Source organism: Atractosteus spatula, chromosome 26 (assembly GCF_055471065.1).
Source record: "Atractosteus spatula isolate fAtrSpa1 chromosome 26, fAtrSpa1.hap1, whole genome shotgun sequence".
Taxonomy (NCBI): Eukaryota; Metazoa; Chordata; class Actinopteri; order Semionotiformes; family Lepisosteidae; genus Atractosteus; species Atractosteus spatula.
Window position 1 is genome coordinate 1,783,091 of NC_142731.1, and position 13,324 is coordinate 1,796,414.

A 13,324-nucleotide genomic window follows, 5' to 3' on the forward strand; every position below is an offset into this window, starting at 1 on the left:
CTACAAACCCGGCAGGACTGGGCTCTCTGGGCCCAGGCTTGGAGATCTCTGTTCTAGCACTACTACTAGTGACACAAGGACACGAGTGAAAATGGAAGGCTCTTCATTACACAAAGTTCGGTAGGCGGTCTGAGGCAAACAATCCAGCTGACACAGATTCTTTTCTTTTCCTAGGGTAGGAATTCCCTAAGCATGAACACATTCCTTATAGCTTTGACACCTACACCTGATTGCTGTGGGATCTGTGCAGCTGTAGCTCAGCTGGCAAAAGCTGGCCAGTCACAGCTATCCCCAGGAGACGGCACTGGTGAGGTGCTCTCACAGGTGTTTAATCGGACTCGGTCGTAATCCCAGCATTGGTCCACTCTGCGCCAAAGGCATTCTTGAGTGACAATAATTCCTACCCACATTATCGACCTTCCAGGTCACTGGACAGGTTGGCTTTGACAAAACATTCACTATGATTTCTTCATACGAGACCTTTCTATCAGGTCTATCAAGAACAAAACTGTTTTCCCTGGTAAATAAAACACTCCCCACTCTCTCTGAGGCTTCCTCAGATGCTCTTTGGCCCATAGAAGAGAACAATTTTGTCTCCACTGTCATTGTTATCACTGAACGTCTGTGTGGGAATTCATCTTGTTGTATCCACTGTAGTCTAAATACCATTAGTCAGACAGATCTGACCGATGTGACAATCAAGAGACAGTGGTGTGGTGACCCCCTACTTTCTAGAAATGTCCCATTTCTCCGTTTCCTGGCTTCTCTGGAATAGTCTGTTGACCAAAGCAGAACATTTAATTTTCTGGGCTACTTTTCTAACAGACCAGCCACCTTAAGTCATGTCGACAGCAAACGTGATCATCTTTCCTGAAGCAGAGTGTGTTTGTATCTTTCACTGGTCTTGAATTAATTGAGAGCAAGTCTTTCTGAATTCCTATTTGTACAGATTCCTAATCTACTCCTTTTGGCCATTTTAGCCCATGTCAAATGCGAATGCTGAGCAGCTGGCATTTCTATAAAATCCCAGCTCAATATTTTGTTATCCTCAGCATCAATAACACTCAACCAATCACCAAACCTATCTTGTTCACTATTTAAAATGTAAATGACATTATGTAACGTGTTATTGATGTAAGACTTAATTGGTGAAAGAACACAGCTCTTAGCCACAGTGATGAATAAAGCCTGAAAGAAATGGACTTTTAGCTGTCTCTAGGGGTCCGTCTTTATTTTCACTGAGCTGTGGTGGTTGGATTAAAATGTTCTTTTGGAACAGATGGTTCAGTTTAATAGAATGTCGAAATAAAACAAAAAGCACTGAAAGAAAGTGAGTGGGTACAGTGTAATGTAAGCAGAACTTTTAATTCAAACCTGTTTGGAGGTTTCAGATTTCAAGCGTCATGTCTCCAGTCCTTGAAGGGACCTGTTTTTTTTCAATTCCCCATTTGCATTTAATTCTCCACTGTGGTTGCAGTTTAACTGGGAGCTATCAGGTTTGCCCAATTTATGTTTTTAAGAAAATAACACTGCCTGGCTTGCAATTAATTACACTGCAGTAAAATGTAATTAAACTATATTGGATGCAATATATCACTGCAAGGCCAGACAGCACACTGGACCAAGCACGGTTTTATCGGTCTTTTCAATGCTAGCTTCTTGCAGTAAAAGTAGAGCCCTGCGGCCCCCTGGCGCTTGCAGGCATGTGGTGCCGTTGACGAGGGCGGCACCTCTCCCCACATCGGCGCCGAGCCACAGGGGACAGGGCCGTTAAAATGCACTGTCCCCTCACAGTGTAGTTCAGAGGGATGCAGCCAAGAGCTGAGATATGAAAAACACACCATTGGCTATTCCCGTTCTGGTGGGTGAGACAAAAAAAAACAAAACTGGGGATTCTACGCTTAAAGAAAACAAGGACTCCCCTGCAGACAGATACTTGGCTGCCTAAAGCTCGTGGGGTGAGCACCTGCTATTGGCTGAGGAGCGACAGCGCCAGCCGCGAAAGAGGTCAATCTGGAGACGCCAGCCCCCGAGCTCTTCAGCCTTTCGGCAGTCCGCCGAGGCTGACCTCACACCACAAAGCGCCCTTCCCAAAATCAAGGCAAAAACAGCGCCAAAGTGACAAAGAGGGTCTCCTCGGCCGCACCGCTTGTAAGCTACTATAACAGGACAACAGAAACTATGTTTAATATGCAAGTGCTCCGCAAACAACCCAGTGTGAGCCTTCGGAGCCCCCGTCTTACCTGTCAGCACTGCTGTCCAGGGACTGGCAGCTCCCAGACACTGAGTTCTCCGCGCTGCTCCAGGGATCCAGAACCTGGCAGGGGGGACAGAGAGCCAGCACTCATCACTAACACTCCTTTTGTGAAGGCACCTCCAACTAGGGGTCGTCATCATTTGTTAACTAACCTGGCACTACAACCCAAGCAGAAAGTGATGAAGACCTCAAAACATGCAGCGCTGTTACCCCCTCTTTACACTCTGGTGCCCTCGAGTGCCCACGGCTCAGGTAAACCATGGAAGACGGCCGCAGCTCTCACTGAGCGCAGTCTGTCCTCCAAGCCAAAGTGAGCCACTGCTGTTCACTGGGCAAAGGACACAATGCGACTAACTCCGAGTCGGCTGATCAGATCAAGTTTCTTTGATGGAAAGATACTGGCACAAATGACCAAGCAGCATTTTACACTTAAAAACAAAAACACACAGACACTGCCTGGCCAGGCAGTAATACAATAAACACACTCAAAAAGTGTACATTAAAATCTGAATAAAATATTTCCAAGGAAACAGGAAAGACACCAACGTGAGACTCAAGCCTCTGTTCTTCTTGGCTTTAAGATGAAAACGGAGTAACATTCCGACACTATGGGTCAGCTGCACTACTGGAGCTCACACTGACTGCAGCTGGCAATTCAGAACCAGGGGCAGGTAGCCTCTCGGAGTGGACATGTGTTTTTCTACAGGTTCTTGTTTTCTCTTGACACGCGATACCAATTTGTTCTATTGCACGAAACAAAAATAATGCTTTACACCAAACAGGATTTTCCTCAGATTCATAGAAGACAACCAGCTGCTTCTACGAAAGTTAAACACTCGTGTAATGAAGAGGGCAATAAAAAGGGGCTCTTTCATTTTCACATAACAAAGCTGCCAGCTATGGTGATGGAGCAGCCCTTCTGTGCATCTCCCAGCGTGACTTGGCGGCTTGAAGGGGGCGGGGGGAGACAGTCAAATGACAGGAAGTTGAAAGCCTGGTGCCTGGCAGGGGGAGTGGAGATTGTGGGTCTCTGGCCGGAGCTCACTCTGATTCACACTGACACGCTGTCTCCTGCGTACTATTTCCAGCCAGTCAGATAGCATCTTCAGCCTACATTAGAACAGGAAACACAGGAAAAAGCTACACTGCTGCTGCAAAAGAAAAAAAAAACCAGCAGGGCTGATAACGGTGTCCGCAAATTCTTTACAGAACGCTGCCCTTGCCCCAGCGTGGGGTTTGCTCACCTCAGGCAGAGAATTATGAATCGTTGCAAACCGCTCCAGAATCCCTTTGTGCTCCAACTGCTAAAAAGACAAGTATTCTGAGCAGGTGAGGGCAGCAGGTCTCTTCCTGACAGAAAGTCCTGGACGGGAAGGGTGGGGGGGAGACTGGCTTTTCCAGTGGACTCTGTGCGCTGACTACTGAAGCAAATTCTCCTTCATCTAGCTTTGTACTTCTATTTCCACAAATCACTTATTGCAAAAAAAAAAAATACATTTTTGGTAAAACCTCTCAGCTCAAGACATCACAGTCCAGCTCTGTGGTTTAGGGTGCAACCAAGTCGCCGGGTTGATATGGCTAAAGGCAGGAGCCAAAGGAAAAAGCAGAAAACTCGTGCGGCTGGCCCTGGCACAGTATCGCTTGTTCCTCCAGTTGGGCTGTAGGCGATTCTTCTGCTTTCTTGATTGCAGGTAGAGATCAGAAACAACCTAAGTTTCACAACTTGCTTTAGGTTATTTTCAAAATGGGAAGGAGACGTCTGCTGCACAGGGCATCAGAGGAAACACAATGCAGGTTTGCTGCACTATAGCCGTCTTAAAATGAGCTACTGTTAATGAACAGTCCGTATGGACAGCAGCAGCCTTACCAGAAACAAGACCCCTTTGAACCAGGCAATGGAACAAGAGACGAGCAAAATAACAGGAAAACCTCTCTTGTTCCCATGGTACCACACAGATTTAGTCAGGTTGTATTAATAGATGTGCATGTTTACTGGAATGGCAGAAGCCTTTTTTTTCCCTTTTTTCTTTGACTGCCTTTGAAAGCAATGAACAAACCAGGGAAAGCAGGAGGGATCGTTTTTCCAAATAAACAAAGCTCTCGGAAAGAATGACAATTATGTCCTGACCTCCGGAATCATCCAACACGAGCGAAACTCTTTCCAGCGATCTGACAACTTGCACCCTCCCAGCAGTCTCTCACGCGTGGCACGGGACATGTTCATCGGCGCAGGGGAGCGGACAAATCAAACTGAAGACCAATTCAATATCTAGGGCCCTTCGTGCAAAAGGTTCGACTTGTTCTTTTGAATACAGTCCCCTTGTAGTTTTCCCTATTGATAACTCTAAAGATGCAGTTTTTAATCCATCAGTGTAGTGTGGGATTTCTTTAAGACTGAAAATGTGACTGTTCGCTCTTCTCTGCACTGATCTCAGAGTAGAAAGATCTTTCATGTCACATGGTGACCACGATCAGACTCAATACTCCAAACGTGTTCTTACTAGTGTATTAAAATTAACATTCTGCAATTTGAACTATATATCTTAAGTCCATTTAATATTTTTTATTGTTACACCTTGAGATGTCTAGAAAAGAAAAATAACGTCAACATAAACATGCACGTGAGTGCAGTATTTTGTACATTAATTATCATCTGACAGGAGTTTGCCTAGTCACCCCAATTAGAGCATTTTTCCTCATCAACACTCTTTTCTACCCATTAAACAGTTCACAATTCTAAAACACGCATTCCAGGCCGAATAATCAAAAATCTTTTGAAAACTGTAACCAATCATCAAAACGCTTTTGCTCAGATTTATTAACGTGGGGTGCCTATTGTGGATAGATATGGGGTTCTATGCGATTACAAAGAGATTCTAATCCAAAAGATTAAAATCATTGTCCACTACGGTGAGAAGAGACATTTTCTTTGCTCCCCTTCCATCTTTGGAGGCTTACATGCATGATGTAATGAGGGCATCTTTCTAGCATTCTCGCAACAGCTTATTACTCGTCTACAAAAGCTCTTGTGTTTGAGAGAAATGCTGATTCATGCTTCTATTGCTGAGAAACTGACTCACACTGCCGTTTCTTGCGCCATGGTTTACTATAATGTTTTCTTGGCTGGCGTGTCAAACGACATATTAAAACAGCTTACAGTATGTGCAGATGTCAGCTGTTGGATTTTTAACAAAACCTGATGCATTCTGATTTAGCGTTTGATGGAAAAAAAAAGGAACAGCTTTTTGGGGTTGCGGTGAATGAAATAAAAAGAATAGTTTGTATAGCGCAGGAAACTTAAGGTTGTGTTTCAAGGTTTGATAGAGACCACTCACAGGAATCTTCACCAACATAACAGCTTTGTCTAGTGAAATTTGAAATGTGTTCCTGGAGTCTTTTGTGCATTTTCTGATCCAGTTTATTTTGTAGGAGCTTTAACCCATTACCCCTAGCTGTAACTAGGGGTGGCTGGATTCCTACGAGCCTGCAATATTGTCAGCGAGAGGTCAAGTCCTCCACTTAATTCCTTTAATTTTTATAGCATCTGTCATCCATAAGGATCTCAAAGCACTTTAATTACTGGAGGGGACTCGGCAACAAGAGCGCCACTTGCAGGTCTGCCAGTAGCCTTGGAGGATTCCCAACCCTGCATGGTTTCTGCGGTCAGCTGGGGTACAGCTATGCTCACGTGCCCAGGGTTTCACAGTAGGACAGGGACTGAGCGTGCCAGGGGCACATTAGGTGCACGAATCCACCTTGTTCTGGGCTATTCCGATACGAAGCTGTGCCCGCTGGATCAGGTTTCTGAACAACCGGCAGATCCAAAGCAAAAATCCAAAAGAGAAGTACACATGCAGGTGGGAACTCACACACTGGTCGCTGGTCTCGGGGATGAACTCGCCCTCGCTGTTGATGCTGGTGTAGGAGCCCTGCCTGGCGATCCGCTGCTGTCTCTCCGGGACATAGCCAGGGGGAGGCGAGCTGCGGCCGGTGTTCTGGGAGCCTGCCGGAGCAAGAGGAAGGCCTGGTTTCAAGGAACTGTGCGCTGAGACAGTAAATAATAAGCTCTGTTTTATACTGTGTCTTTAGAGGTTACAAAATGAGCACAATGAAAAACAAGGGTGGAGAAAGCACAAGCAAGAGGCAGACACAGAAGTGATGTAGTAAAAGTTTCTGAAGACGGTTTGAGTCTGGATTTGAATGCACCCAGGGAAGGTGACTCTCTGATATCCTTGGGGATACAACTCCAGAGCTTTGGGGAGTAGCAAGAGAAGGTCCCATCACACAAAGGCGAGCTTGGGAAATGAACAGGAGACCAGACGAAGAAAGATTGCGAAGACTGCGAGGTGAGGAGTAGGGAGATAAAATAGACGATTACTGAGCTGTCAAGCTATGCAGAGCCTTATAGGATAGAGCATGAGGATTTTGATGGTAAGGGAATGTAGTTACACTTCACTTTGCAGAGGTGTTTTAGATGTGTGTTACATTTGCAAACTGTGCTTTAGGACATAGGCTCCATATGGTTTAGAAATACACAAATGTATCAGTCTCAAGATCTATAATCGGAAAACACCAGCAATGAGAACATCAGAAGAGTGGCCAACCTCTCTTCTGACTGGCCTGCACTGCCTCAGTTTCCTACCAGAATCTCCATACTGGGAGTCAAGTTGCTGACAGTATACATATTGCTACGTATTCCTCAGTAGGTTTTAGCTTCATCATACCTCTTTGAATGTTTAAAACCCTTCAAAACTGAAAGATATATAACATGCATGGAAACTGACATATTATTATTAACATTTTAACTATTTTCTTTCCCTGCTTAGCTATTTAACCTTTAAGCCGGCTCACCGAATACACAGGGTTCCATTATTTTGTGATTCTGCCTGCCCTGACGCCATTGTTTGAAATTTTAATCACAATCACACATGCACCAAAACAACCCCCAAAAAAACAACAATCCGAGCTTTCACAAATCTAGATGGATGTTGAACAATAAGAAACTTCCTGAATCGACTCCAAAGCCTTTACAGACAGCCGGTCTAGACTGTGAAAAAAAGAAAATCGCTCATGACCTGCATGCTCCCGACTTTGCATTCTGCGTTTTTTTTAAACTTTCACTTTTCTCCAGACCCCCCATCTCTATCCCAGAGCCTCAGTGCAACAGGCACTGCATGCTAACAGCACTGGCAATCTGATTGGCCAGCCTCCAGCAGCTATTGTAGAGCTGCTAGTGATGGTGAACAGGAAAACGAAAGAGGACCCACAGTGCAGCGTATCATAGGAAGCGAGAGCAAAGCCAGAGAGCGAGAAAACGAGATTTACACTTCCATTCAGTTTCAATCCCTACACTCCTGAAGAAGGCTCGACGGCAGCATACCGACTGAAATACAAGTCTGGAAAACATTAAACACACTTTATAATGAGGGGCCAGCTCAATGTTTCGGCTGCCAGCAGAATCATTTTTTAAATATTGTGCTACAGAACAGTACAGTCTTGAGAGAAAACAAGTGGACAAATAAACCAGTTTGATTACTCCAGTTTCAATTGGATTCCACATGTTCTACAGATCGGGGCTATTCTTGGAAATCCACAGGAAGTCATGCCCTCTCGTGATCCAGATCGCAGAGCTTTTAGGGGTGTTACGATGCTGGCAGTCAGAGAGAGGGAAACTGTACTTGTATCTCCCATATCTGTCACAGTACAGCGAATGCCACTTGTTGTCACTGAGCATTTGCGGCAATGAAGTTAGGTCACAACTTGTTGATCTGATATAAAGACACGAGGGATGGCACACCGTTTGTCTCCTTTCACTGTTTGCAGAGACCCCTGCAGAGGAAGCACCGGCTACTTCAGTAATCAATACAAACACACGCAACAGATCTGGACTAAATGGACAAATAAAAAAAGGGGATTTTACTTACTGGCTGAAAGGTGGCGCCCCCTGGGCTCGGAGGATTGGTACACTGTGTTGACGTCGCCCACTGACTGTGACGCCTTGATGCGCACCTGTTTGCATGGGCTGGCGTGCGATGGGGATGATGCCTGGGGAGGAGGACAGTCGTTAGAACTGTTAGTTTTGACCAAACGGACCCAGATTAGTAGCTAAATTCCAGCGAAGCTGCCAGTTCCACATTCCAAAAAAACGTCACCTACCGGGGACTTTCCATTGCGTGGATGCCAAACGTTCTGGCACATAGAAGGCCACTTCTATTTTTCGAACGGATTTTTTAAAATATTTTTCACCTTCCCAACGTGAAAACGCTAAATGTTTCATTAACATCCCGTCTTCCAGCACTGTTTCTTGTGCAGCAGAGGGAGGATGTGGATGTTGCAGGCTTGTGCCTCAATCCTCTCACCCATTGAGCCACTCATCTGTTGACACTATTCTAGCACCTCAGAGACTTCAGAGACGTCTCTTGCTGCCCAGGAGTCACTGTCAGATCGGAAGCACTGGGAAAGCAGCAGCGCAACCCTGCAGCGCTGTCCAGACCTCAACTCACCACAGCCCTCACCTGGCGCTCGAGGGCAATACCTTCACAGAGTGCAGGCGGAAGTTCTGATCCAACGAAGGCGTGTTAAACAGAAAAAAAAATCCCCACAGCAGAGTGGTGTGGCATTAGCTTTCTACCTTCAAGCATCTACCACAGCTTTCAGAAAAGGGTGAAAATTAATACGGTACGATGCTGCAAAGAAATGAAAGATATGCCAAGAAAATAAAGAAATAATTACTATGGTTAATCTTCTCAAGAACCACTGGATTGACTTTTCATACAGTCCAAGACGCACATGCTGCAAATAATTTTAAGAGGTCTGCAAGGTCTTCTTAAATAAAAAAGTGTGAAAAATGTTCGGGTGTCAAAAACTGGAGGCTACCTTTCCTACTTACAGCCCTGTAGCTACAGTAGCTCCGGTCGCCTTGACCCAAACCATATGTTGTTTAATTGCGTTTATTTTTTCCTCTGTGCCTAAAGGCCACAATGTGCGTCCTGTCTAACTGTATAGCAGCCTCTCAGCGACATCGATTTGTGAGTGCCACCCTCCCAAATCCCAGCATTCTCTCATTCAGCAAATAAGTCAAGTGAGTAGATTAAGTAAAGAGAGAAAGCAAGCAAGTCAAGTGAGCGAGTAAGCAAACCAAGTAAAAAAGCAAGAAGAAGAGATCCAGAACTGGGAAGTACTGTTCAAATCCATCCAGTACAATGAACTTGAAACTAGTGAGTTGTGAAAACAACAGAAAAGCCTAACAATGCGAGTCCTTGTTGTTACCAGGCTTGTTTTTTTCTTCAATTTCAAACAATCATGGCTCTTTTTTAGCAACCGAGGGCTCCAGTGTGCACATCCTGTATTGGAAAGCACAGCTAAACAGGGCCGTGCGCTGCGGCCTGCTGCGAGCCGGGGGAACAATGGCCACATGACTGAGCTCAGACAACCAAAGAGAGAGCTGCTGTAGACACATAAATCTGTCTGCGACAGACCCCTCTCCTCGTCATTTCCCCTCCTGGGCCAGGAGGCCATGGAAACCAGATAAAAATCAAGGCAGCCTGAAACATCTTTACTTTTTTGTTCCCTGTAGTGATTTCATCACGAGCTCTCTGTGCGCAGAGAGCATTTTTAAGCTGCAGTTGCTGCCACAGCTGGATTTTAACTGCCATTCCGCTCCTCCATGGTCAAGAGGTATTATATATACAAAAACAATCCCTTCCTATAGCTTCCTGCTCTTCTACAGACTTTCCATAGGGGAGTATTTATGGAAGAGGTTGCAGATTTTTGTTTCAATGCTGCCTTCGAGCAGTTAGAATATGCATCATGTAAACAGATCTGGACTTGGGTGCAGCACAAACAGCTAAGCGCATGTAAAAATTTCAGACTTCTAAAATCCTCTTCTTAAAAACTTCTACACATCAATAAATTAACAGGTTTCCAAGCAAACGCCTTTGTCGTGAAATGACTATAGTAAAGCACTGTGGCTGCAAGGTGTTTCTGGCAGTACTGGCTTGCAGCGCAGACCGTGTATCGATTGTACTGAAGACAATACAGTGGCAGAAAAGGTCATTTGCATGAAGAAACCCCCATTTTGCCATACTGGAGACAGAGTGGGAATAAAATGTTTCACTGAAAAGTGTGAAATGCCAGTCTGTAGCAGGTCAGATTGTCAACAACACCTGCATCGTCTCCAAAGATTGAGGAAGCTTGAATTTTTAGAAAAAACAAGGCTTGCTGCCTTGCTTAACAAAGAACCCTACATCACTCTACTTAAATTTTGCAGAGGTCTGATGCACAGAACAGTCTTGAATAGACACATTTTCATATACCCAAGTCCCTATACCATTGCATAATGTACTACGGTATACAGTATGTATGGTTAAAAGGTGTAAGTAACCCTCTATTATAGGATTATATATAATTAAAGTACTAATATATTGGCTTTAAGTTAAATAACATTGATCAACTAAAAGAAACAACAGTAATTACAAGATTAGAGCTGTCAGTTAAAATAAGCAACGTGAATCCCTCCTGAGTCCAGCCTGCACTTTCTCTCTGTGCTTCCATGATTAGCACGCGAGCCCGCAGAGCCGCCCCCAGCCAGTCGCTCCCCACGCTGCTGACTGTAGCGTCCGCTACAGCACAAAACAAGACCACGCCGAGATGCAGATGCTGGGGAGCGAGTTCCAGGGAGAGGCTCACTGGATTCAACTCAAGATTCTGTATTGAGCAGCTAACCTGACAGTTGCAGTTAAACCTTCAGCTTGATTTTATCTCGTTCTGCTTTTCTTTCATCTAAGACCCCGTCTGCCAGACCAAATTGCAAAGAAGCAAATTTGCACATGTTAAGTTTACAGGTGGTGAGACCTTACTGTATCAATTATTTTTCAATACAATTCAAAATAACCCAAGGCAACCATTCCTCAAACGAGACCTAACACGTGTACATAAAGAAGGGGACAGAGTGATGTGTGAAACGGTATCAGGAGTTCAGAGAAACTCCAGGCAGTGACCCCACTCACGTGGTTCTGTTCCTGCATCAATAACAGGATCTTAATGCTCTTCATGTTGGAGCTCCGGTCCAGCAGATCAATGGCCTTGTCCAGGTCGTCTTGGCTTCGCAAGGGAATTGACAGCTGCAGGTGACAAAAAGTATCCAAACACAGAGGTCAGATTCGGCTCATGTGGCACCAATCCATCTGTTACAGACATACAGGGGTGTGAGTTAATAACTGTTCAGGCAATAACTACAGGCAGGCAATATCACTGCCAGGCCCGGACTGTCAATGTAAGAAGCAGGCCAAGTGTATTTCACCCTCAAGAGGCAGTGAAATCCTGTAATAACAGTCTCCCTGAATGGGGTAACATTTTGCACCCTTAAGCAATTCTGCAAAAAAATATCATATTGCTAAGAAAGAGAAGCAAACTCAGTGTAAGAACCCGGAAGCTTTTAGAAAACACAGGCCTGAAAGGAATTCAACAAGTCAAACTGGCATACTGACCCAGATCCCAGCTCATACCAGGCCCAGTAACGATGAAACGTACCTCATTGTTCATGTAGTGTAGATCCAGCTGCTGCCCAAACACAGTTTTGACCTTCTGCTTCACCTCCTCGTACTGCACTGGCCTGGCGAACATGATTATTCTGGAAAATAATCAGGGAGAAGGACAGCTCACACGAGGAGCAGCAGGGCGGCACCATTGAACTGAACTACACACAACCGTAACACAGGCTGGGCTTTTCTAAGAGGACTTCAAAACAAACACTTCCAGGGAGTCACTGAGAGGCCTAATCTAGGCTTGTCATCCGAATACAGGAGGGAGAAAGCCAAACACTACACAACATTCTTATGTGAGTCGTGAATACACTTATGGCACAGGGGAAAAATACTGTGATATGCCCAAGGCGTGCAAGATTTGAAGCAATCTTTTAAAGAGGATTAAAATTATATCCTGTCTAGCCAGCCTTCCTATCTAGGTTTTCCTAACCTCTAATTTTTTCGGATGTCTTGCCTATTCTCCTGTCTCAGTATCGCAATCCTTTCACTTTTTTAACTGAACTGCTCTCCTAAGATGATGGGATATTTTCTGCCTTACCATGATTCTGACATACATTGGTAAGTTCACATTGTATTTGCTGATCTGCTTGTAAACTTCTACAACAAAACTAACAAGAACTGTGCTACTCGGTAAATCTGTATTACCATCTTTGAATGCAGCTTGTACTGCCCACTGTGGCTTTGCTTACGTTTACTGGAACTATAATTGAAACATGGTTTTATCTCTGTATAAGCGTCACTGGAAAAAAAAGTCTACAGTATATTACTGCAAGCAATGCTAAATTGGTAACATGGCAATAAAGAGGCTCCTGATTCCATACAAACAGGAAAAGGGGAGATCACTTCTATTCGTTGACATGCTGCACCACCAGCACAAGGTGCAATGAAGATTTCAGTGTTGAAAGTTTGTATTTTGCAAAACACTCTCTCAAAACCATAGTGAGCAGTTTTGGATGTGAAGCCTTTACCTGCCCCCACCCACAGGAAGTCAGAACTTCACGGACAATTTGCCTCACCTGTACTGAGGGTAAACTATTCATTTTAAACTGGACACGACCTGGACTTGTGGGTTGAAAGCCCAGCTGGGACACTGCTCTTGTACCATTGGGCCAAGTCCTTCACCCAGACTGCTCCGAGAGTATAAACAGCTAAACATGCAAGTTGCTCTTGAGAAAACTGACAAATAATACTAACAGGAAGTGGTCAAGCCAAATTTTTTTCCTCTTCTACTCCCAGAAAAACACGGCACCTGCCCTCCAATCCTCAACCCTCGATCTGCGAAGCTTCCGACGGGGATAAGATCCGCCTGGGGGGGCACGCATGTCCGCAGAGGGCATGCCAGAGCTCCAAGCCACCTCACACAGCGACCACTTCTGTGCGTGAGGGCAGAAGGAGCGATAACGGCTGTAGTGGGTTTTTTACTTTTGGAAATCGAAGCAGGATGTGAACAATGGAAAGAAAAACCACAGGCCAGTAACTTATAACAGCTGCCGCGGCGCGCGGGGAGGTGCCCTGGTCTTCG

General features: G+C 45.0%; 1 protein-coding gene across 2 annotated transcripts in view; it reads right to left on the reverse strand.

Annotated features, from left to right (window-relative positions):
* map3k3 (mitogen-activated protein kinase kinase kinase 3) overlaps positions 1-13,324 on the reverse strand; it is a 41,484-nt gene that overhangs the window by 13,660 nt on the left and 14,500 nt on the right. For both annotated transcript variants that reach the window (XM_088906037.1, XM_088906036.1), the window contains 5 exons: positions 11,789-11,888; positions 11,266-11,379; positions 8,182-8,302; positions 6,127-6,260; positions 2,244-2,317 (listed from right to left, as the gene is read on the reverse strand). In XM_088906037.1, coding sequence (XP_088762163.1) covers positions 2,244-2,317; positions 6,127-6,260; positions 8,182-8,302; positions 11,266-11,379; positions 11,789-11,888 — 543 coding nt within the window. The remainder of the gene's footprint in view (positions 1-2,243; positions 2,318-6,126; positions 6,261-8,181; positions 8,303-11,265; positions 11,380-11,788; positions 11,889-13,324) is intronic.